Genomic DNA, 16,945 nt, shown 5'->3' on the forward strand with positions numbered 1-16,945 from the left:
GAAACCCTTTCTTTTCTTGGCTTTTACGGCACCACATTTTTTTTTTTTTTTTTGCTTTCTTCTTAGGCTCTTCCTCCTCTGTTCAACCTCTAAGTCAAGAATTTTGTCTGTGCCATCTTCTCTTCACTTTCTGTGCACCCCGGCAGGTGATCTCACTTAGCCCCAAGCTTTAAATACCATCTACAATAGATATTGAACATTTCTAAATACATATCTCCAGCCCTGACCCTCCCCCTGAGTTTGAACCTGCATATCCAACAGTCTACTTAACACCTCCACTTGGACGTCTGATGCATCCCAAGCACCTGCTCCTCCCTGGTCTTCCTCATCCCAACAAATGGTACCATCATCTCCAGACGCTAATACCATCATCTGCAGACGCTCAGGCCAGAACCCTGAGAGCCGTCCTTGGCTCCTCCCCTTCCCTGATCCCATCTGCCTGATCTCGCAGCCAAACCCTCCGGGCCGACCTTCAGAACGCTGCCTCCTGTCTCAGCACTTCCACAACCTGGGCACAAGCTGCCATCACCTCTCACGTGGAGCAAAAAGCCTCATAAGCGATATTCCTCTCATGCCTGTACAGCCTACTCTCCACACCGTGGCCCGAGAGAAAACTCGTAAATGTCAATGAGATTGTGCCTTACCCTCCAAATGGTTTCCCTTTACAATCAGAAGAAAATCCAAACTTCTCACAATGGGACTCATCCCAGTATCTGGGATTCCCACCCAAGCCTGCCAATTAGAATCACTTATGGGTGAATTTTAAAAAGATAAAACCATGCCCAAACCTGACACCAGACCACCGAAGGCAGAATTTCTGAGGCTGGGGTTAGAAGGGCCTCAGGCGACTCTGAGGGGCAGCCACGTGGGAGCAGCACAGTGCTCTGAGCTGCAGCCCCGCTGGCCCCCCACCCCGCTCCCCACGCTACATCCTCACCGCCTCCCTGTGACCCCTCACTTTGATGAACTTGACGTTACTCTGCCAAGACCTTTGCAGGGCTGGCTTCTGCTCATCTTGAAGATTCAATTAAAATGTCACCTTTCCGGGGGGGGGGCCCTCTCTTATCCCCTTGAATTAGAACACTGTTCTTCCTCCATGTTCACTCTCTGTCCCAGGGGTTCTCAAATTTGAGTGTTTCTCAGAAGGGCCAATTAAAACAGATGATCGGGCCCATCCCCAGAGGCCCTGACTCCGTAGGTCTGGGGTGGGGCCTGAGGGCCTGCATTTCTGATGAGCTCCCACGTGATGCTGACGGTATCAGTCTGGGGACCACACTTGGAGAACCACTGCTCCATCCCATTACCCAGCTCTATCTTTTTCATGACACATCACTATTCTTAATTTTTTGTTCGATTATTCACATGTTTATTATCTGCCTGCCCCCACCCCCGATAAAATGTGAGCTCCATGAGTACAGGGGCCTTTCTTGTTCAACCAGGTATTCCCAGCTTCGGAACAGTGCCTGGCATGTGGTGACAAGGCAGGGATACTTCCTTAAAGTATTTCATGGGAAGCATTAAAAACACAGTAGGGGGGGCTTTCCTGGTGGCACAGTGGTTAAGAATCCGCCTGCCAATGCAGAGGACACGGGTTCGAGCCCTGATCCGGGCAGAGCAACTAAGCCTGTGTGCCACAACTACTGAGCCTGTGCTCTAGAGCCCACGAGCCACAACTACTGAGCCCACGTGCCACAACTACTGAAGCCCACGTGCCTAGAGCCTGTGCTCTGCAACAAGAGAAGCCACTGAAATGAGAAAATCAGGCACCGCAATGAAGAGTAGCCCCTGCTCGCCACAACTAGAGAAAGCCTGCGCGCAGCAACAAAGACCCAACGCAGCCAAAAATAAACTAATTCATTCATTTAAAAAAAAACAAAAAAAAACCACAGTAGGAATTTAGTACCCTAAAGATTGTCTTTAGAAGTTACCTGGGGCTGCTGGGTGGCTGGTCGAGAGCCTGATTCTTCACGGAAAGCTGGGGTTTCCCGTGGGCTTTCTGAGAACCGAAGATCTTTCAAAGTTTTAGGGTCAGTTCTTTCACCCACGTCTACGATTATAACAAAAACATCATTCTGTGAATATCTATAATTATATATGCATTCATGCAACTGTGTCTTCATAGTTAGGAGCCTTTTAATAAGGGACCACTGTTGTCACATTTTTTCTCTAAAGTAGAATTATACAAAGAAGCTCCCACTCAGTTAAATTAATAGCAATAAAGAAAAGAATTAGCCCAGACTGAGAAAATTAAAATCTGCCCTGCGACATTCCACAACATTCCACACCAGGCTGGGAAAATGGATAAATCCAGTTGCAAGGTTAGCAGGAAACATCATGTGTCCCGAGGACACACTGCAGCTGTAACATGTCGTAACAGCCCCCACTTTGAGCGACTACTGTTTCTTACTTGCCAAGAAACCTTGTTCCCTAAAATCAGATGATCAGAATTTTGCTATTTGAAATCTTATCAGTAAGAATGAAACATCCAACTCTTGCCTGGAGGACCCAATCACTTTGACATAGAGAGGCAGCTTCAATTTCCAACCCTGGTGCAGAGCTTCAGAGAAAGGTTTCTGAACACAACATTCCACATTTATCTTTGTTGGTTCCAAGGTAACAGAACCCCGGTCCCCTTCTCGGGTCCATACCTCATACCTCATGTGGTATACATCGGGACCATTTCACACCAAGCCCTGCTTCGCTTGAGCCCATCAAAACTCTTCTTTCATTTAAATTTTGTCCTAACGCCACCCTTCCCCCTATAACTGTTATCTGTGCTTTGGTTGATGAGATTCCATGGTTCCTCGGGTGTGTGGTCTCCCACGTTGCAATGAATCGATAAATCTGACTCTGCTGGACAGCTGCACTGCCCTTCATGGTCTTAAGCTGTTGGCTAGGACAGCATTAAAAGTCAAATTACAGCTTACTTTACTGTTCCAGTGCTTCTTATCCAACCCTTCTGCAGACAAGAACACAAGCACTGAACCTGTTTGGTGGTTTAGAATATTAAATCTTATCTTCGTCCTGTCACGTCATACCTGGAAATTTTCCAAGGTTAACATTCCAACCCAGTTTATTTTCAACATTCTTATATTTCTTCCTCCCTTTTGATTCAATAAATCCATTTTTCAGTTCCTAGGAGGGAAGAGATTGCATATCAATCCCTTGATTCTGCCCATTTAGATATGAAAATTAAAAGTTCCATGGTAGAGACAGTGACATAGCCTGCACTTCTCACTGGAAAGGGTTTACAGTCGTTTTCATAAAGTGACCTCTGTCTCACCTTTCCCTGGAAACACACAGCTTTGAACCTGGGCTGCTTGGTGGGCAGCTTGTCTGCTTGGGAAGCCCCACCAGTGGGAGTGGCCAAGACCAGAAGCAGGTGGCAGCATATACGGGCAGGATGTCACCATCATGGGAGTCAGAGCAGTAACAGAGGGACCACCAGACCCAGGGGCAAAGACAGGTGGGGGTCAGGCCAAGACAGTACTTCTGTCCACTACCTGCCCACACGTGGCCCTGAAACATAAACACGCTTCTCTCTGGACTTCCTTCTGCTTGGGCTCAGTCCCTCGTGCTTGGTTGAAGCCTGAGCACCTGCTGCTACACGTGGGTTCAGCCCCTGCCCAGTGTAGACCCCTGACCACACGTGGGCCCCACACGACACCTGTACCACTGCTCTGCTCCCACAGCCTCCTCTCTGGCCTCTGGTCAATCATTAGACTGAAGGGACTCCCAAAAAGCTTCCCGTCACCCCCAGCGAGATCTCCATGACTGAGACTTTTTGGTTGGTTGCCTTGTCGTGGGCTGGCACATCCTCTGACCCTGGGATCTATCTCACTGATGCCGAGAACCCAAACATCCTTTCAAGACAGATCTAGTTCATTCTCCAAAGAGATGAGGCTTTGCAGCTATTTGGCAATGAAGGTTTCAACATAATTGAAGGCCATGCCCACTGAGGGCTTCTACTAGTCTGATGCATCTAGTCAACAAATATACACCCTCTGCCCTCTCCTACCTGCCCCCGTGCAAGATGCTGAGTATGGCAGACATGCTCTCTGACACCTGGGAGCCTACAGTGCACGGGGGAGACAGACAGGGAGCAAAGTATTCACAGCATCAAAGCATTTTATAAAAGGAGAAGACCTGGTGCTAGGGGAGCAGAGACGGAGCACTGACGCCCAGTTTAGTTTGGCTGGAATATAAACAGGGGAGTCACAAGGCAAAGAATGACTGAGGACAGAAACTGCTTCTTAGGATGCCAGGCTAAAGGGTCCTGCTTTCTTCGACAGGTAAGGACACAGGAGACAAGGATGCTTGCTAGGAATCTCCAGTGGGCAGGGTGGAGGAGGGACTGGCCAAAGGGTGGGAAATCAGCAAAGATACTTTGCAATGGTTGATACTGACCCCAACTATAAGGACCTGAAAATGGGCAGAATGACTGTGGTGGTAAAGGAAGGGGAAGATGCGACCACTGAGAATGGGAGCTGAGAATGCGGTGAGGATCCGAATGCCTTAGAGTGTCATTACGTACCTGCTCTGGAGGGTCTTTGAGAACATTTTCCACGTCGTCTTCTGAAGGGACTGCATCTGGCAGTACATAGTCCACCTGAAACACCTTTGTTACCATGGCACTCTGTCTGCAGTCTCTGAACATTATTCGGAACAGAAAAGGTCTGCGTGTTACACAAAGATTCAAAGACAAGGTGCCTAGCAATTAAGATGACTCTATAAAGCCCCTTAGTCTAGAGACTAAATTTATTCTATTTTAAATTTGGAGAAACCAAAATACAGCTTCTATAATCTTTCCCTACCTTATTCTTATTCGGGTTATCTCTTGCTATGCAACAAACTGCCCCAAAACATAATGTCTTAGAACACAAAGCTGTGGGTTCACCATCTGTGCTCCCGGTTGCCATCTCTCGTGTGGCTGCAGTCAGGTGTCAGCCGGAGTCGATTCAAAGACCAACTCAGCCGGAGGTCCAAAATGATCTCTCCCCTCACGTTCCAAGTCTGGCCTGGGCTGGCCATTCAACTCTCTGCTTCCCTCTCTGTCCATCTCTCTCTGCAGGTGGTGAACTTGGGCTTCCTCACAGTACAGAAATGTCAGGGAGGTCAGACTCCCTACACGGTGGCTGGCTTCCCCCAGCATTTATGTTCCGAGAGACCAGAGCAGACACTGCAACACTTCTTGTGGTCTGGCCTTAGCATCATGTCTGGTGCATTATCTTGGTCAAAGGTAAGTCACAGGGCCAGCCCAGGTCCAAGCAGAGGGAGGCGTGGTTCATGGGGGGCCATTCTGGGGGACCATCTATCGCACTCACCATAAAGATGTCATACGTTAAGTCTCAACCTATTCTAAAACAAAGAATGGGGTTACCTATGTATCATTCATTCCATATGAGTCACGGGGATTTTCCGTACCCCAGTTGTGGGTAGCACTATATATGCTGCCCTGGGAGATTTTAACTGTTATTCCTTAAATACCAGCAAGTTCTCAATTTATTCATAATATTTCACAATGAATCTTGTTCCTCTCAGACGCAATAGGAGTCCACTGAGAAAGCAATGCAGAGGGCCCAGAACTGAACTCTGGCAGTGATTTCAACTCAGAACCAGAAGCTCATCTACACTTTTTAGTTTTTAAAACAGTTTTATTGAGGTATAATGTACATCACATAAAATTCACCTGCTCTAAGTATATAATTTGATGATATTTCCTAAATTTACACAATTGTGCAACCCCCACGGCAGTCCAGTTTTAGAATGCTCCATCACCGAAAAATTCCCTTGTGCCTGTTTGTAGTCCTTCCTTGCTTCCACCTCCTACTCCAGGCAAACATTGATCTGCTTCCTGTCTCCATAGTTTTGCCTTTTCTAGAAATTCAAAATAAATGTCATCATACAAATATAGTCTTACATATCTGGCTGCTTTCATTCATCTTTTTTTTTTTTTTGAGGTTCACCCATGTAGTTGCATGTATCAATAGTTCATTCATCTTATTCTTGAGTAGTATTCCATTTTATGGATGTACCATAGTTTGTTTATCCATTGCCAAGTGGACGGTCACTTGGATTTTTTCCAACGTTTGGATTATTATAAATAATGCTGCTATGAGCATTCACATATAAATAAGTCTTTGTAGTATAAGCCCTGGAGGTTGGATTTTCTCTTGTTTGTAACAAACAAGTGCCTGACTTAAGCTTCGCTTGCTGAGGCATCCACTTCAAAGGCGGCGATCTTGAGTAGACATGCTGCCGACCACAGGACTAGATAAAGATCCAGGCCACCTCCCCCCACGGAGGCTCCTTTATCTTAGAGATCTTGGTTGGTTTCAATGACTGACCAATTGGGTTGCTTGTTTTTTCTCTTCCTGCTTTAAATTCTCACTCTTATGTTTAAAATTCACCAATAAAGAGTGAGCCCGTGGAACCCTAGCCCCCTCCTTCCACCCCAATAAAAGCAGAACCTCTGGCCTGTGATTTCTCCCTTCCTCACTCCCTCCCTCCATCCCTGTCTCTCCCTCTGTCTCTCTCTCTCTCTCTCTACCTGTGACCTCGCTGTATGCCATGTAATTTCCAGGACTTGTAAGTAATAAACCTCATCTCTTTCAAACCTTCCTGATGATTATTGCTAAGGGCCTCTTGCAATCATAATAAGAACAAGGCCCGGTCTAGCCACATGTGTGGATAGATACACAGGAGCAGAATTGCTGGGTCATATGGTCAGTGGGTTTAACTTTTTGGTTGTTCCATCTTACATTCCCACCGGCATCATCTGAGAGTTCCGGTTTCTCCACACACTCACCAACACTTGATATTGTCGGCCTTTTTTGATCACCTGTACTCTTGAATATGTTCTCTGTAGGTATTTGCTTGAGATGTGTCCCTAGTGTATTAGGATGCAGGCTTGGCTGTTGTAACACAGAACTGAAACAACAGTGGCTTAAACAAGAGGGCAGCAACGGGCTGTAATCCACCCAGAGCTGTGCAGAGCCACGGTGTCAGGGTCTGGGGTCAAGTTTCCACCGTGTTGTTCCACCACATCTAGAACATTGCATGTGTCCTCTGACCCAACGTGGCTGCCCACCACAGCCACATTCCAGCCAGCAGGAACCACAGCCCACCTCTTCCTTTAGGGTACAATCCAGAAGTTGCCATATCACTTCCACATGCATCCACTGGCCACACCTGATGACATGGCGCCAGCTAGCTTCAAGGAGGACTGGGAAATATCTTTCTTCTAGGAAACACAGGTCTGGCTAAAAATCATGGGCTCTATGATTCTTGAAGAAGAGAAACACAGACATTGGGAAGAGCCAGCAGCCCCTGCCGCATCATGGTGACCACACTCTGGTGTATTTGTTTGATATGTTTAACTCTCTCTCCCACTAATTTGCACTGAAAGCTCACAGCTGGAACACAGGTGGTTCTGTTTGATTGGCCCAGGAACTTAATACTGTTTACATCGCCAGCTGCCTTCTCTCTTTGGTGTTTCTTTGTCTGCTTTGCTCATTGATTTTCATATTGGCCTTTGATTTATTTTATCCGTTTCATTAACATTTCTTTTGCAATTTCTCAGATTTCTTACATGTCGTTTTTTTATATTTCTTAAAATTCTTGAAGCTTCAAGTAAATATGTGTCCCAAAATGCTTTAAATTCTTTAAGTAAACATTCAGAAATGAATATACATCAGTTCCAAAATAGTTGAGAAATGCTTAACCCTCAGCAACGCAGAGGTTGTAAGCCACATTTTTAGAAGGAGAAAAAAATTCTCAGAAATACACAATTGATCTAAACGGCCACTACCTATCAGTGAGTGACAATATTTATGAAATAACATGATCAGTGGGGACTTGCATGTTCACTGGTTGGAGTGACTTATGGGTGGCTAAACTTTGGGGAAGCATGTTTTGTTTTGTATTTAATAACAAAACCAAATTTACAGATGCGGATATGTGGATGCAGATAGAGACAGTCTTTTAGATGAACTGCCTGCCTAACTCATTCACCTCAACATCCATCTCATCTGAATGCTCATCTTTGGCCCATGGTCTGTCATCCAAGATACAGCTGTCCTCCTAGTTAGACACTTCCTGGACCTCACAGACATCTCCATCCAGGGACCATTCAAATCCTGGCGAATGCCCAGGCTTCCTGAATGTGCACATACCAGCCCCATTACTCTGAGCAGAAGCCTGGTTCCCACCCGCTTGCTCTACCCCTTTTAAGGTCTAGGTTGCCTCCCCACCCTAGCTAGCCCTTTCCTTGGGGACCCAGCCAGGGCTCCTACCCATAGACCTTGTCACCCAGAAACCAGCTCAGACTGCCTGCTAGGTGGAAGGAATTTCTGATAGTAATCCAAAAAAGGCTTAGGTTTGGGGTTGGAGCTAGGAATTCTACTCAGAGCCCAAATCTCATTTGAACACACATAAATTTTTGCTAGGATTGGAATCAGATGCCATAAACATGTATCTTTAGGAATACCAATATAAGGTACACTAGACATAAAAAAAAAGTACTCATAGCTCTATCCCTGTAAAGATTATTATCTTCTCCATAAAGCACCATAATTACTTGAATGATTGCAAGGGAGTGAAAAAAACTGGATCTGGAAGAATTCTGCAACTTGTCCAGGCCAGGTTTTCTCAACCTATTGGAAGTTATTGATATTTGGGGCTGGGTAATCGCTGCTGTGGGGCTGTCCTGTGCACTGTACAATGCTCAGCGGCATCTTTGGCCTCCACCCACCAGATGCCACTAACACACTCCCGCTTCCAGTGTGATGACCAAAATGTTTCCCCACGTTGCTAAATGACCCCTTGGAGCAAAATTATGCCCAACTGAGAACCTCTGGTTTAGGAACATGAAGGGGTTGAATAGAAACCGCTTATTCAACCAGGCATGAACTTTTCAAATAGGAGGCTGACCTTCTGAGGTGGGTCACATGACAGCAATCTGTTAGCCCTTCCTTAAGAATTTGAAAGACAATCACTACAGCTGCCACCTGCCTGATCCCAAGTGTATCACCTCTGCCCTTCACAGTGGCTCCCAAGGGCGTCCTGTTAACCTCATGTGACAAAGGAAGAAACTGAGATGCCAAGGCCACATAACTTAAGCCAAGGTCACACGAAGAGGAGGCAATAGAACTGGGATTAAAATCCAGATCTGCAGGTCAACAAACTCCATCCTCTTTCCCACACTCCAAGCAGCGTCTTCTTGCCTTTGTCGCTGCCTCTGGAGATGGCAGTTGGATCTGTCATCCACGCAAACGCAAGGTTTTAGGTCCAGGGGCGGTAGATGGATGCCTGTGGGATGCCCTGGTAGCCTGCGGATACGTTTACTTTATTAATCATTGCTGCCAAACGGGGAAGTCCCTCTTGGTTCTGCTGAAGAAAAATGGTTGTTCTCAGGGGACTCTGACTCCCCCAGTTACCTACCTTCAGTTGAAGCAGCTTTTACCTCAGCCAGGCTTGATTTTTCTTGGCCACCATATAAGGTCATTGACAGAAAAAGGAGAACCGTGCAAGTTCATTGCCAGAACACTACAAAATGATGATATCAGAGACAGGAAGCTCTTGACCACAAAGGAGGATTTTAAAGAATCAAGGCAGATGTCAGAAAGTTTGCAGACCCTGGGTTAGACCATCAATACACAGACCATCAAACCTGAAACCCTCCCCCTTTGCTGAGATGTTCCCGAGTCCCTGGCCCCTCCTGCCCACCTGTGTTCCTTACCAGACCATTCTCTGATGTGAAAGTCATAGACATACATATGGGGACATGAAAGCACATGTATGGCAAAGCTCTTATTCATTTCCTTTAAAGAACTATTTTATCGCAAATGAATAGAAGCACTAATTTTCTGCCTTGAAAACTCAAAAATTTTTTGCATAGATACTTTCCCTAAGCTGAGTGCATCTGAAATACTAAGTTTTTCAGAGCAGACACTTAGTGGGCACAGAGCAAGATGGTGAGAGGCATTAACAATGCCCTTATTTTTCAGACTCTTTTGGAAGCTTTATTAACTCCTTTGAACTACATAGTCATTAACTACTACTTCACTTTATGACCACCTGCAGCTTATAAAGGGATCTGCCTTGGGGCTTCCCAGGTGGCGCAGTGGTTGAGAGTCTACCTGCCGACGCGGGGGACACGTGTTCGTGCCCCGGTCCCGGAAGATCCCACATGCCGTGGAACAGCTGGGCCCATGAGCCATGGCCACTGAGCCTGCGCGTCCGGAGCCTGTGCTCTGCAATGGGTGAGGCCACAACAGTGAGAGGCCCGCGTACCACAAAAAAAAAAAAAAAAGGGGGGCTGCCTTGCAGCATTGGGCACCAGAGTAATTAGCTTATTCATTTTTAACAATTGAGATGATTTGTTTCAGTAGAAATGGTTTGGCAAGTGGGAAAAGACACAGATTCCAATCTTTAGTAAAGAATAATAATGTGTAAGGAGGTTGTTTTGTTTGGTTTTATTTTTATTTTATTATTAAAAACATTTTTTTTAATGCCTAAGCAATCATCTTTGGTGTAGAACTTGTAGCTCTTGTCAGAAAGCCACACAGTAGTTCAGCCAGCAGGGGGAGCCTGGAGTCTCGTTTAAATTAACTGGGCCAGCCAGGTACTGGTTTGGGGCTTAAAAGTCTTCCAAAAATGTGGCCAAACCTGTCTTGCTGCACAAAATAATTCTTCTATCACAGACACACAAATCTGCAAAGCATTTGAGGGTTTTCTTCTCTACAACCCACAGTGAAGTTTACCAAATTAAGTGGTGTTTCTGTATTTGAAAATGAAAAAAAAAAAATCATTGACTAGGAAAGAAAGGACAAAGAAAAGAGTGAAGTAGCTAATGTTTAACAAACTGAAATGACAGTAGCTTTGAAGGCCAATAAAGTCAATACAAAATCAGAGAGAGAACCACAATGGTCATAGGCCACGTCCTGGGAAATAAAAGAACCATTCACTAAAAACAGAATTCTCCTCAGAGCCAGGCGAATCTCTTCGGAGGTCCCAAACCCTGAAAAGGCTCTTCCTTCCCAAAACCCCAAGGTGGATTTCAAACTAAAAACAGTATTAATATACATAGCACTTCACTGAGCTGTACCCTTACGATTTGTGTACTTTACAGTATAACTCAACAGAGGACAAACAAAACAAAAAAGTTACAGATATGTGCTGAAATTAAGACAACTTTTTCTTTAGTGTACTTCTAATCCAGAACTGATTCTCATTGAAATTAATAAAATTAAAACATAATAAATACAAATTATCTTAATCATTATGCTCTTAACTTACTTAGACACTGCGATAGCTTTAACTTGTATTTTTCCATCAGGCAGAGTAATAGGCTTCATATACTTCAACGTAGTGTTTTCACCATAACCAATTTTCTTTAGGAATTCAGGTTTGCTGCCATCCAGAGTATAATATATGTTGACATCTGGGGTGTCTGAAAAACCCAAAAGAGGATATCTGGAATTAACATTAAAGTAGCAAGTCCCTGAATAACACCTATGGGTCAGTTATTTAATGAGTTTTTTTTTAATGTACTGTAGAAATGAATAACAATAACTAACAATAATTGAGTTCTTTGTGCCACGCACTGTGCTTTACATGAATTAGCTAATTTTATCAGTACAACCTTATGAGATAGGTCCTACTTTATACCCACATTATAGATGAGGAAACTGAGTCCCAGAGACATTAAGAAACTTGTTAAATAACAGCAGAGTTGTGGTTTGACTTATGGGATGTTGGATCCATAGGCCATGCTCTTGAACCACTATGGTATTTTGCCTCCCCAATAGAGCAATGATACAAATCAAGCAGGGGTGAATTTTAAAACTGCAATGCCTACTTAGAAAGCAGAGGCTAATTTTTCATTCTTGGAGCATTGCTTAAGAAATGCTTTTGTTATATTTTATTTGGACTAGGTAAATGATTCCTACATTTCTTCGAACATTTGTAAAGGTAAAAAATACATATGATCCAAGATTCAAAAGGTCAAAAAAGGATATACAATGAAAACTCTCCCTCCACCCCTGACATAAGTTGCCCAAAGGCAACCAATAATATCAGCTATCCTTCCAAAAATAGTTTACATCCATACAAGCATATACGTACATATTTTCCCCCCTCCCCTTTTTTTTTTTGCTGTACGCGGGCCTCTCACTACTGTGGCCTCTCCCACTGCAGAGCACAGGCTCCAGACGCGCAGGCCCCGTGGCCATGGCTCACGGGCCCAGCCGCTCCACGGCATGTGGGATCCTCCCGGACTGGGGCACGAACCCATGTCCCCTGCATCGGCAGGCGGACTCTCAACCACTGCGCCACCAGGGAAGTGCTCCCCACTCTCTTTATATACAAATGGTGGCTTATCATACCCTGTTCTACACATTTCTCTTTTCATTTAACAATCTGTCTTGGATATTGCCCTATATTGGTACATAAAAGCATCCCCATTCTTCATTATGGCTGCACAGTATTGTCTTTCTATGGATGAATCATTGGCAAACAGCCAATCCCTACAGATGAACATCTAAACTGTCTTCTTTCCTTTTCCTTCTTTCTTTTTCTTTTGCTATTACAAGCATTGTAATGAATAACCCTATAAAGAGTTCTTTTCATAAGTACATCTGTAAAATGTGTAGAACTCGTACTGTTGAGTCAAAAGCTATGGGCACTTGTAATTTTGGTTAACGGTGCCAAACTTCCCTCCACGGACAGTGAAACAATTCACATTGCTATCAGCAAGGCACAGAAGTGCGTGTTTACCCACAATCTCAGCCATATTGTGTGTGACCATTTTTTCTTTTATTTTTGCCAATATTTCTTTTATATTTTCCTAGGTTAAAAGAAAAGTATCTCATAGTTTTTTTTTTTTTTTTTATCTTTTTTTTTTTTATCTCATAGTTTTAACTCACATTCCTTACATTTTGAGTAAGATACACTCATTCATTCAACAAATAATTACCAAGTACCTATTACGTGCCAGACACTGTTCCAGACACGGGGGATACACCAATGACCAAAGTCCCCGCTGTCATAGAGCTTCCATTTTAGGAAAAACACACAAGCAGTAAACAAACAAAAAATTACATATAATCTGTTAAGTGGTGATTAAATGCAAGGGAGTAAAAAAAAGCAGGGGAAAAGGTCTGCTCAGCAAGCTGGTGAAGGGGTGAGTAGAAGCATATTCTCATATGTTTAAAAGATATTTGTATTTCCTTTCCTATAAAGTGTTCTTTCACATCCTTTGTCCATTTTACTATTGGGTTATTATTATTTTTGTCATTGAATTATAGAATCTTTTATGTATTAGACATTTTCAATATTAGAGAATTTGGATATCCTGTCATCATTTGTCAATAATCACCCAATTTCTCCTGAGGGTTATGGGCACATATACTAAGACTTGTATTTTGGTTTGAGAATTTTTGAAAATAATATTGGCTTTTAAGATAAAGGGAGATACAGTATAACGTAATATATTCTTAGTTGGAACTCTTAGTCTAGGAAGCCCAGGTGTCACACCACCGGTACAGATAAATAGTTTGTATGCACATTAGTTATTAAAATACATAACTGGAGTCTCAGAGTCTGTTTTTTTAAATCGAAGTATAATTTATTTACAATGTTGTATTAGTTTCACATATACAGCAAAGTGATTCAGTTATACATATGTATACTATTTTTTTTTTTCAGATTCATTTCCATTATAGACTATTACAAGATACTGAGTATAGTTCCCTGTGCTATACAGAAGGTCCATCTTGTTTATGTATTTTATATATAGTAGTATGTATACGTTAATCCCAAATGCCTAATTTATCTCCCCCCCTCCTGCTATCCCCTTTGGTAACCATAAGTTTGTTTTCTATGTCTGTGTGTCTATTTCTGTTTTGTAAATAAGTTCATCTGTATCACTTTTTTTAGATTCCACATATAAGTGATATCATATGATATTTGTCTTTCTCTGTCTGACTTACTTCATGTAATATGATAATCTCTAGGTCCATCCATGTGGCTGCAAGTCAGAGTTTGTTTTAAACAAGTATTTGTTCATATGTTCTACCTATAAAACTTTTCCTTCTCCTTATGTTAATTATATGTGTACGTGTGTGTGTGTGTGTGTGTGTGTGTATTCCTGGCATTAATAGGAAATGCATTCACTGCTTTATTTCTGCAGAAATAGCTAAGATTTCTTTTGGCATTACCATGTGACAGACCCTGTGCCCCTCACATCACATATCGATTCATTAAACCTCACAATGGCTGTAAACAGTAGATAATACTATCACTCTCTTACAGTGAGGAAGCTGAGACTTATAAAGGCACAGCAATGTATTAAAGGTCACCAGAAGTTCTCAAAGCCAGGATTCACTCTCTAACCTGTCTGACTGGGAAGCCTGTGTTAGCAGGTCAAACTGAAATCCCAGAAAAATAATGAGAATCCTGGGAAAGTCTGGGGAAGCATCAGGAAATCCTCCCTTGGCTAAGGTGAGTCAAGGCATTGCTACAACTATTACCCACACAAATGGAAGGTTGGCAAGAGTTTTAATCTATATAAATACCACTCTATAAACCACCATTGTTTCAAGTTTTGGAAGTTTTACAAACTTCCCAAGATCCTGATTATAGAAAACATGTAAAGAGATAAATCAACAACCAGATGAATATAAAGAATATGGCAGTGTTATTTTAAATGATTTCAAGTTTATTTGATTCTTACCTGATTTCATTTCCAAAAGCGTATTGTTATCAATTTCATGGTTGGCTTTTCCGGGCTGAGGCACCCGCAGGGGAATGATTTGAGGGACACACACTGAACCAGCCGTCATTTCCCCTCCTTACATTAAAAAACAGTGGATGAAAATAAATTCCAATGGGCACCTACATTTGAACACAAACACTGAAGAGAAGCACCTCGTTCAAATACAGTGAGACCAGTAAAAACTAAAGAGAATACTGTTAATCCATTATCTACAAATATCATTTATATTTTTTATTTTTTGGGAGAGAGACTCATCTCAGTTCTTTGTGGTTTTTTTGTCTTTTTTAAATTGAAGTATAGTTGATTTACAATGTTGTGTTAATACAAATATCTTCTTTTTTTTTTTGCGGTACGCGGGCCTCTCTCACTGTTGTGGCTTCTCCCGTGGCGGAGCACAGGCTCCGGACGCGCAGGCTCAGCGGCCATGGCTCACAGGCCCAGCTGCTCCGCGGCATGTGGGATCTTCCCGGACCGGGGCACGAACCCGTGTCCCCTGCATCGGCAGGCGGACTCTCAACCACTGCGCCACCAGGGAAGCCCACAAATATCATTTTTAATTGAAATAATTATTGTTTCAGCTGTAGTTTTGCTGTTGAGATCTTGTGTGGGGTTTTGATTATCTAAATATTTACCTCACTTTGGGGGAAAAAGCATGAATGTATGGGATGGGAGCACAAAATTCTTTTAAAAGGGACAAATTAAGTGAACTCATCAGAGCAGAGACCATCACTGATGATCTGACCTGAGCAACCCCTGGATCATTACCACATTTTTCTGCCACCTCTCTTGGTTTCAGGCAAGTCAGCACACAAGAGGAACGGAAGTAACTCTGTATGTAGCATGAAATGTTAATTTAGAGCCAACTCCTTTGGGAGAGCTCCAGGTTCAAAGCCCTGCAGTTGTCACCAATTGGTTCTTGCACGTGAAAGCTGCAAAAGAAACTTTAGAAGGATGGCAGAGGATCACGCCTCCACCGGAAGAAAGCTAGCATGGATATAAACAGTGAGCAAAAAAACACAAAAGTCTCCCACTCCATCTACTGTATTTATAAATAATTAAGTACAAGTATGGAGGCCTTAGGGATCTTTTTCTTGGGGGGGGCTCATAATTATTAATACATAAAGGATTCAGGGGGAAAAAACCCCACACCTTAATACAGCAACCATTTACATCTCCGATGGTCTGTTCAAATTTCAATGATAATGGATGCATAGGTTTTACTCAACTAAAATCTATATTAAAACTCGAATTTTATAGTGTACTTCTTGCACCCTCCACTATTATTTACAATTTTCCAAGTACTTATATAATCTTAGTTATAAATTTGTGATTGGACATTTAGGCATTTACTAGTTTCTTTTTAGTTTTGGGTTTTGCTATTCTAAATAACGTTACCCTGGGAATTCCCTGGCGGTCTAGTGGTTAGGACTCCACGCTTTCACTGCAGGGGGCCCAGGTTGCATCCCCAGTCGGGGAACTAAGATCCCACAAGTCTGAGGCACAACCAAAAAAAAAAAAAAAATTTAAAATAAATAATGTTGCCCTGAACATCTCTGTGGTTTGAGGTTTGTCACAGAATATAACCCAAAGGTGGGATAACTAAACTTAAGCAGTGAACTTAATGCCTGGTTGGACAGTTCCAGGTCAGAGGCTAAGAATTTAAATTGCAGTTACAGATATAGATAGTGGAGCAACGGCCCCTACAGAAGGGATGGACTCTGGAGCTTGCCCGTCCTCACACTTTCATTTAAGTGAGAGACAGTTAAAATAAAAACAGTTAAAAGCTAGTTCAAAATAAAAACATTTGGGGAGGGAATAATTCATGCGGCGACTAGGAGCTGCCCTTGGAAGACTGCCAGTGGGTAGGCCAGTGGGCCCCGAGCGAAGAGGATCAATCAGTAGACCGATCCGTTAGGCCCAAATGTCAGTGTGGCGTCAACAGCATCCCCTACCCCGCAACCCCTCCATCCAGACTGCCCCCTCACCGCCCGCATCCGGAACCGCGCCTGGTCCTTGTCCCCGTCCTTCAGGTGCACCCAAGGACGTCCGCTACCTCTCAGCAGGAGTGAGGGCTGCCGTCCTCCTCCTTCTCCTCCGGCCACCGGGACCCGATTGGGAACCCCGGAGTACCTCCGCAGTCCCCCACGCAGGCAGCCCACCGCTCACTGC

The 16,945-nt window shown here is 43.5% G+C and overlaps 1 protein-coding gene across 1 annotated transcript in view; it reads right to left on the minus strand.

The window, feature by feature from the left end:
- Window positions 1–14,843, minus strand: part of DZANK1 (double zinc ribbon and ankyrin repeat domains 1) — a 72,575-nt gene extending 57,732 nt beyond the window's left edge. The window contains 5 exon segments of the mRNA XM_065892188.1: window positions 1,929–2,047; window positions 3,039–3,135; window positions 4,535–4,649; window positions 11,299–11,452; window positions 14,735–14,843. Coding sequence (XP_065748260.1) covers window positions 1,929–2,047; window positions 3,039–3,135; window positions 4,535–4,649; window positions 11,299–11,452; window positions 14,735–14,843 — 594 coding nt within the window.
- Between the last annotated feature and the right edge of the window lie 2,102 nt (window positions 14,844–16,945).

The sequence above is a fragment of the Phocoena phocoena genome, chromosome 15 (genome assembly GCF_963924675.1).
Source record: "Phocoena phocoena chromosome 15, mPhoPho1.1, whole genome shotgun sequence".
Taxonomy (NCBI): domain Eukaryota; kingdom Metazoa; phylum Chordata; class Mammalia; order Artiodactyla; family Phocoenidae; genus Phocoena; species Phocoena phocoena.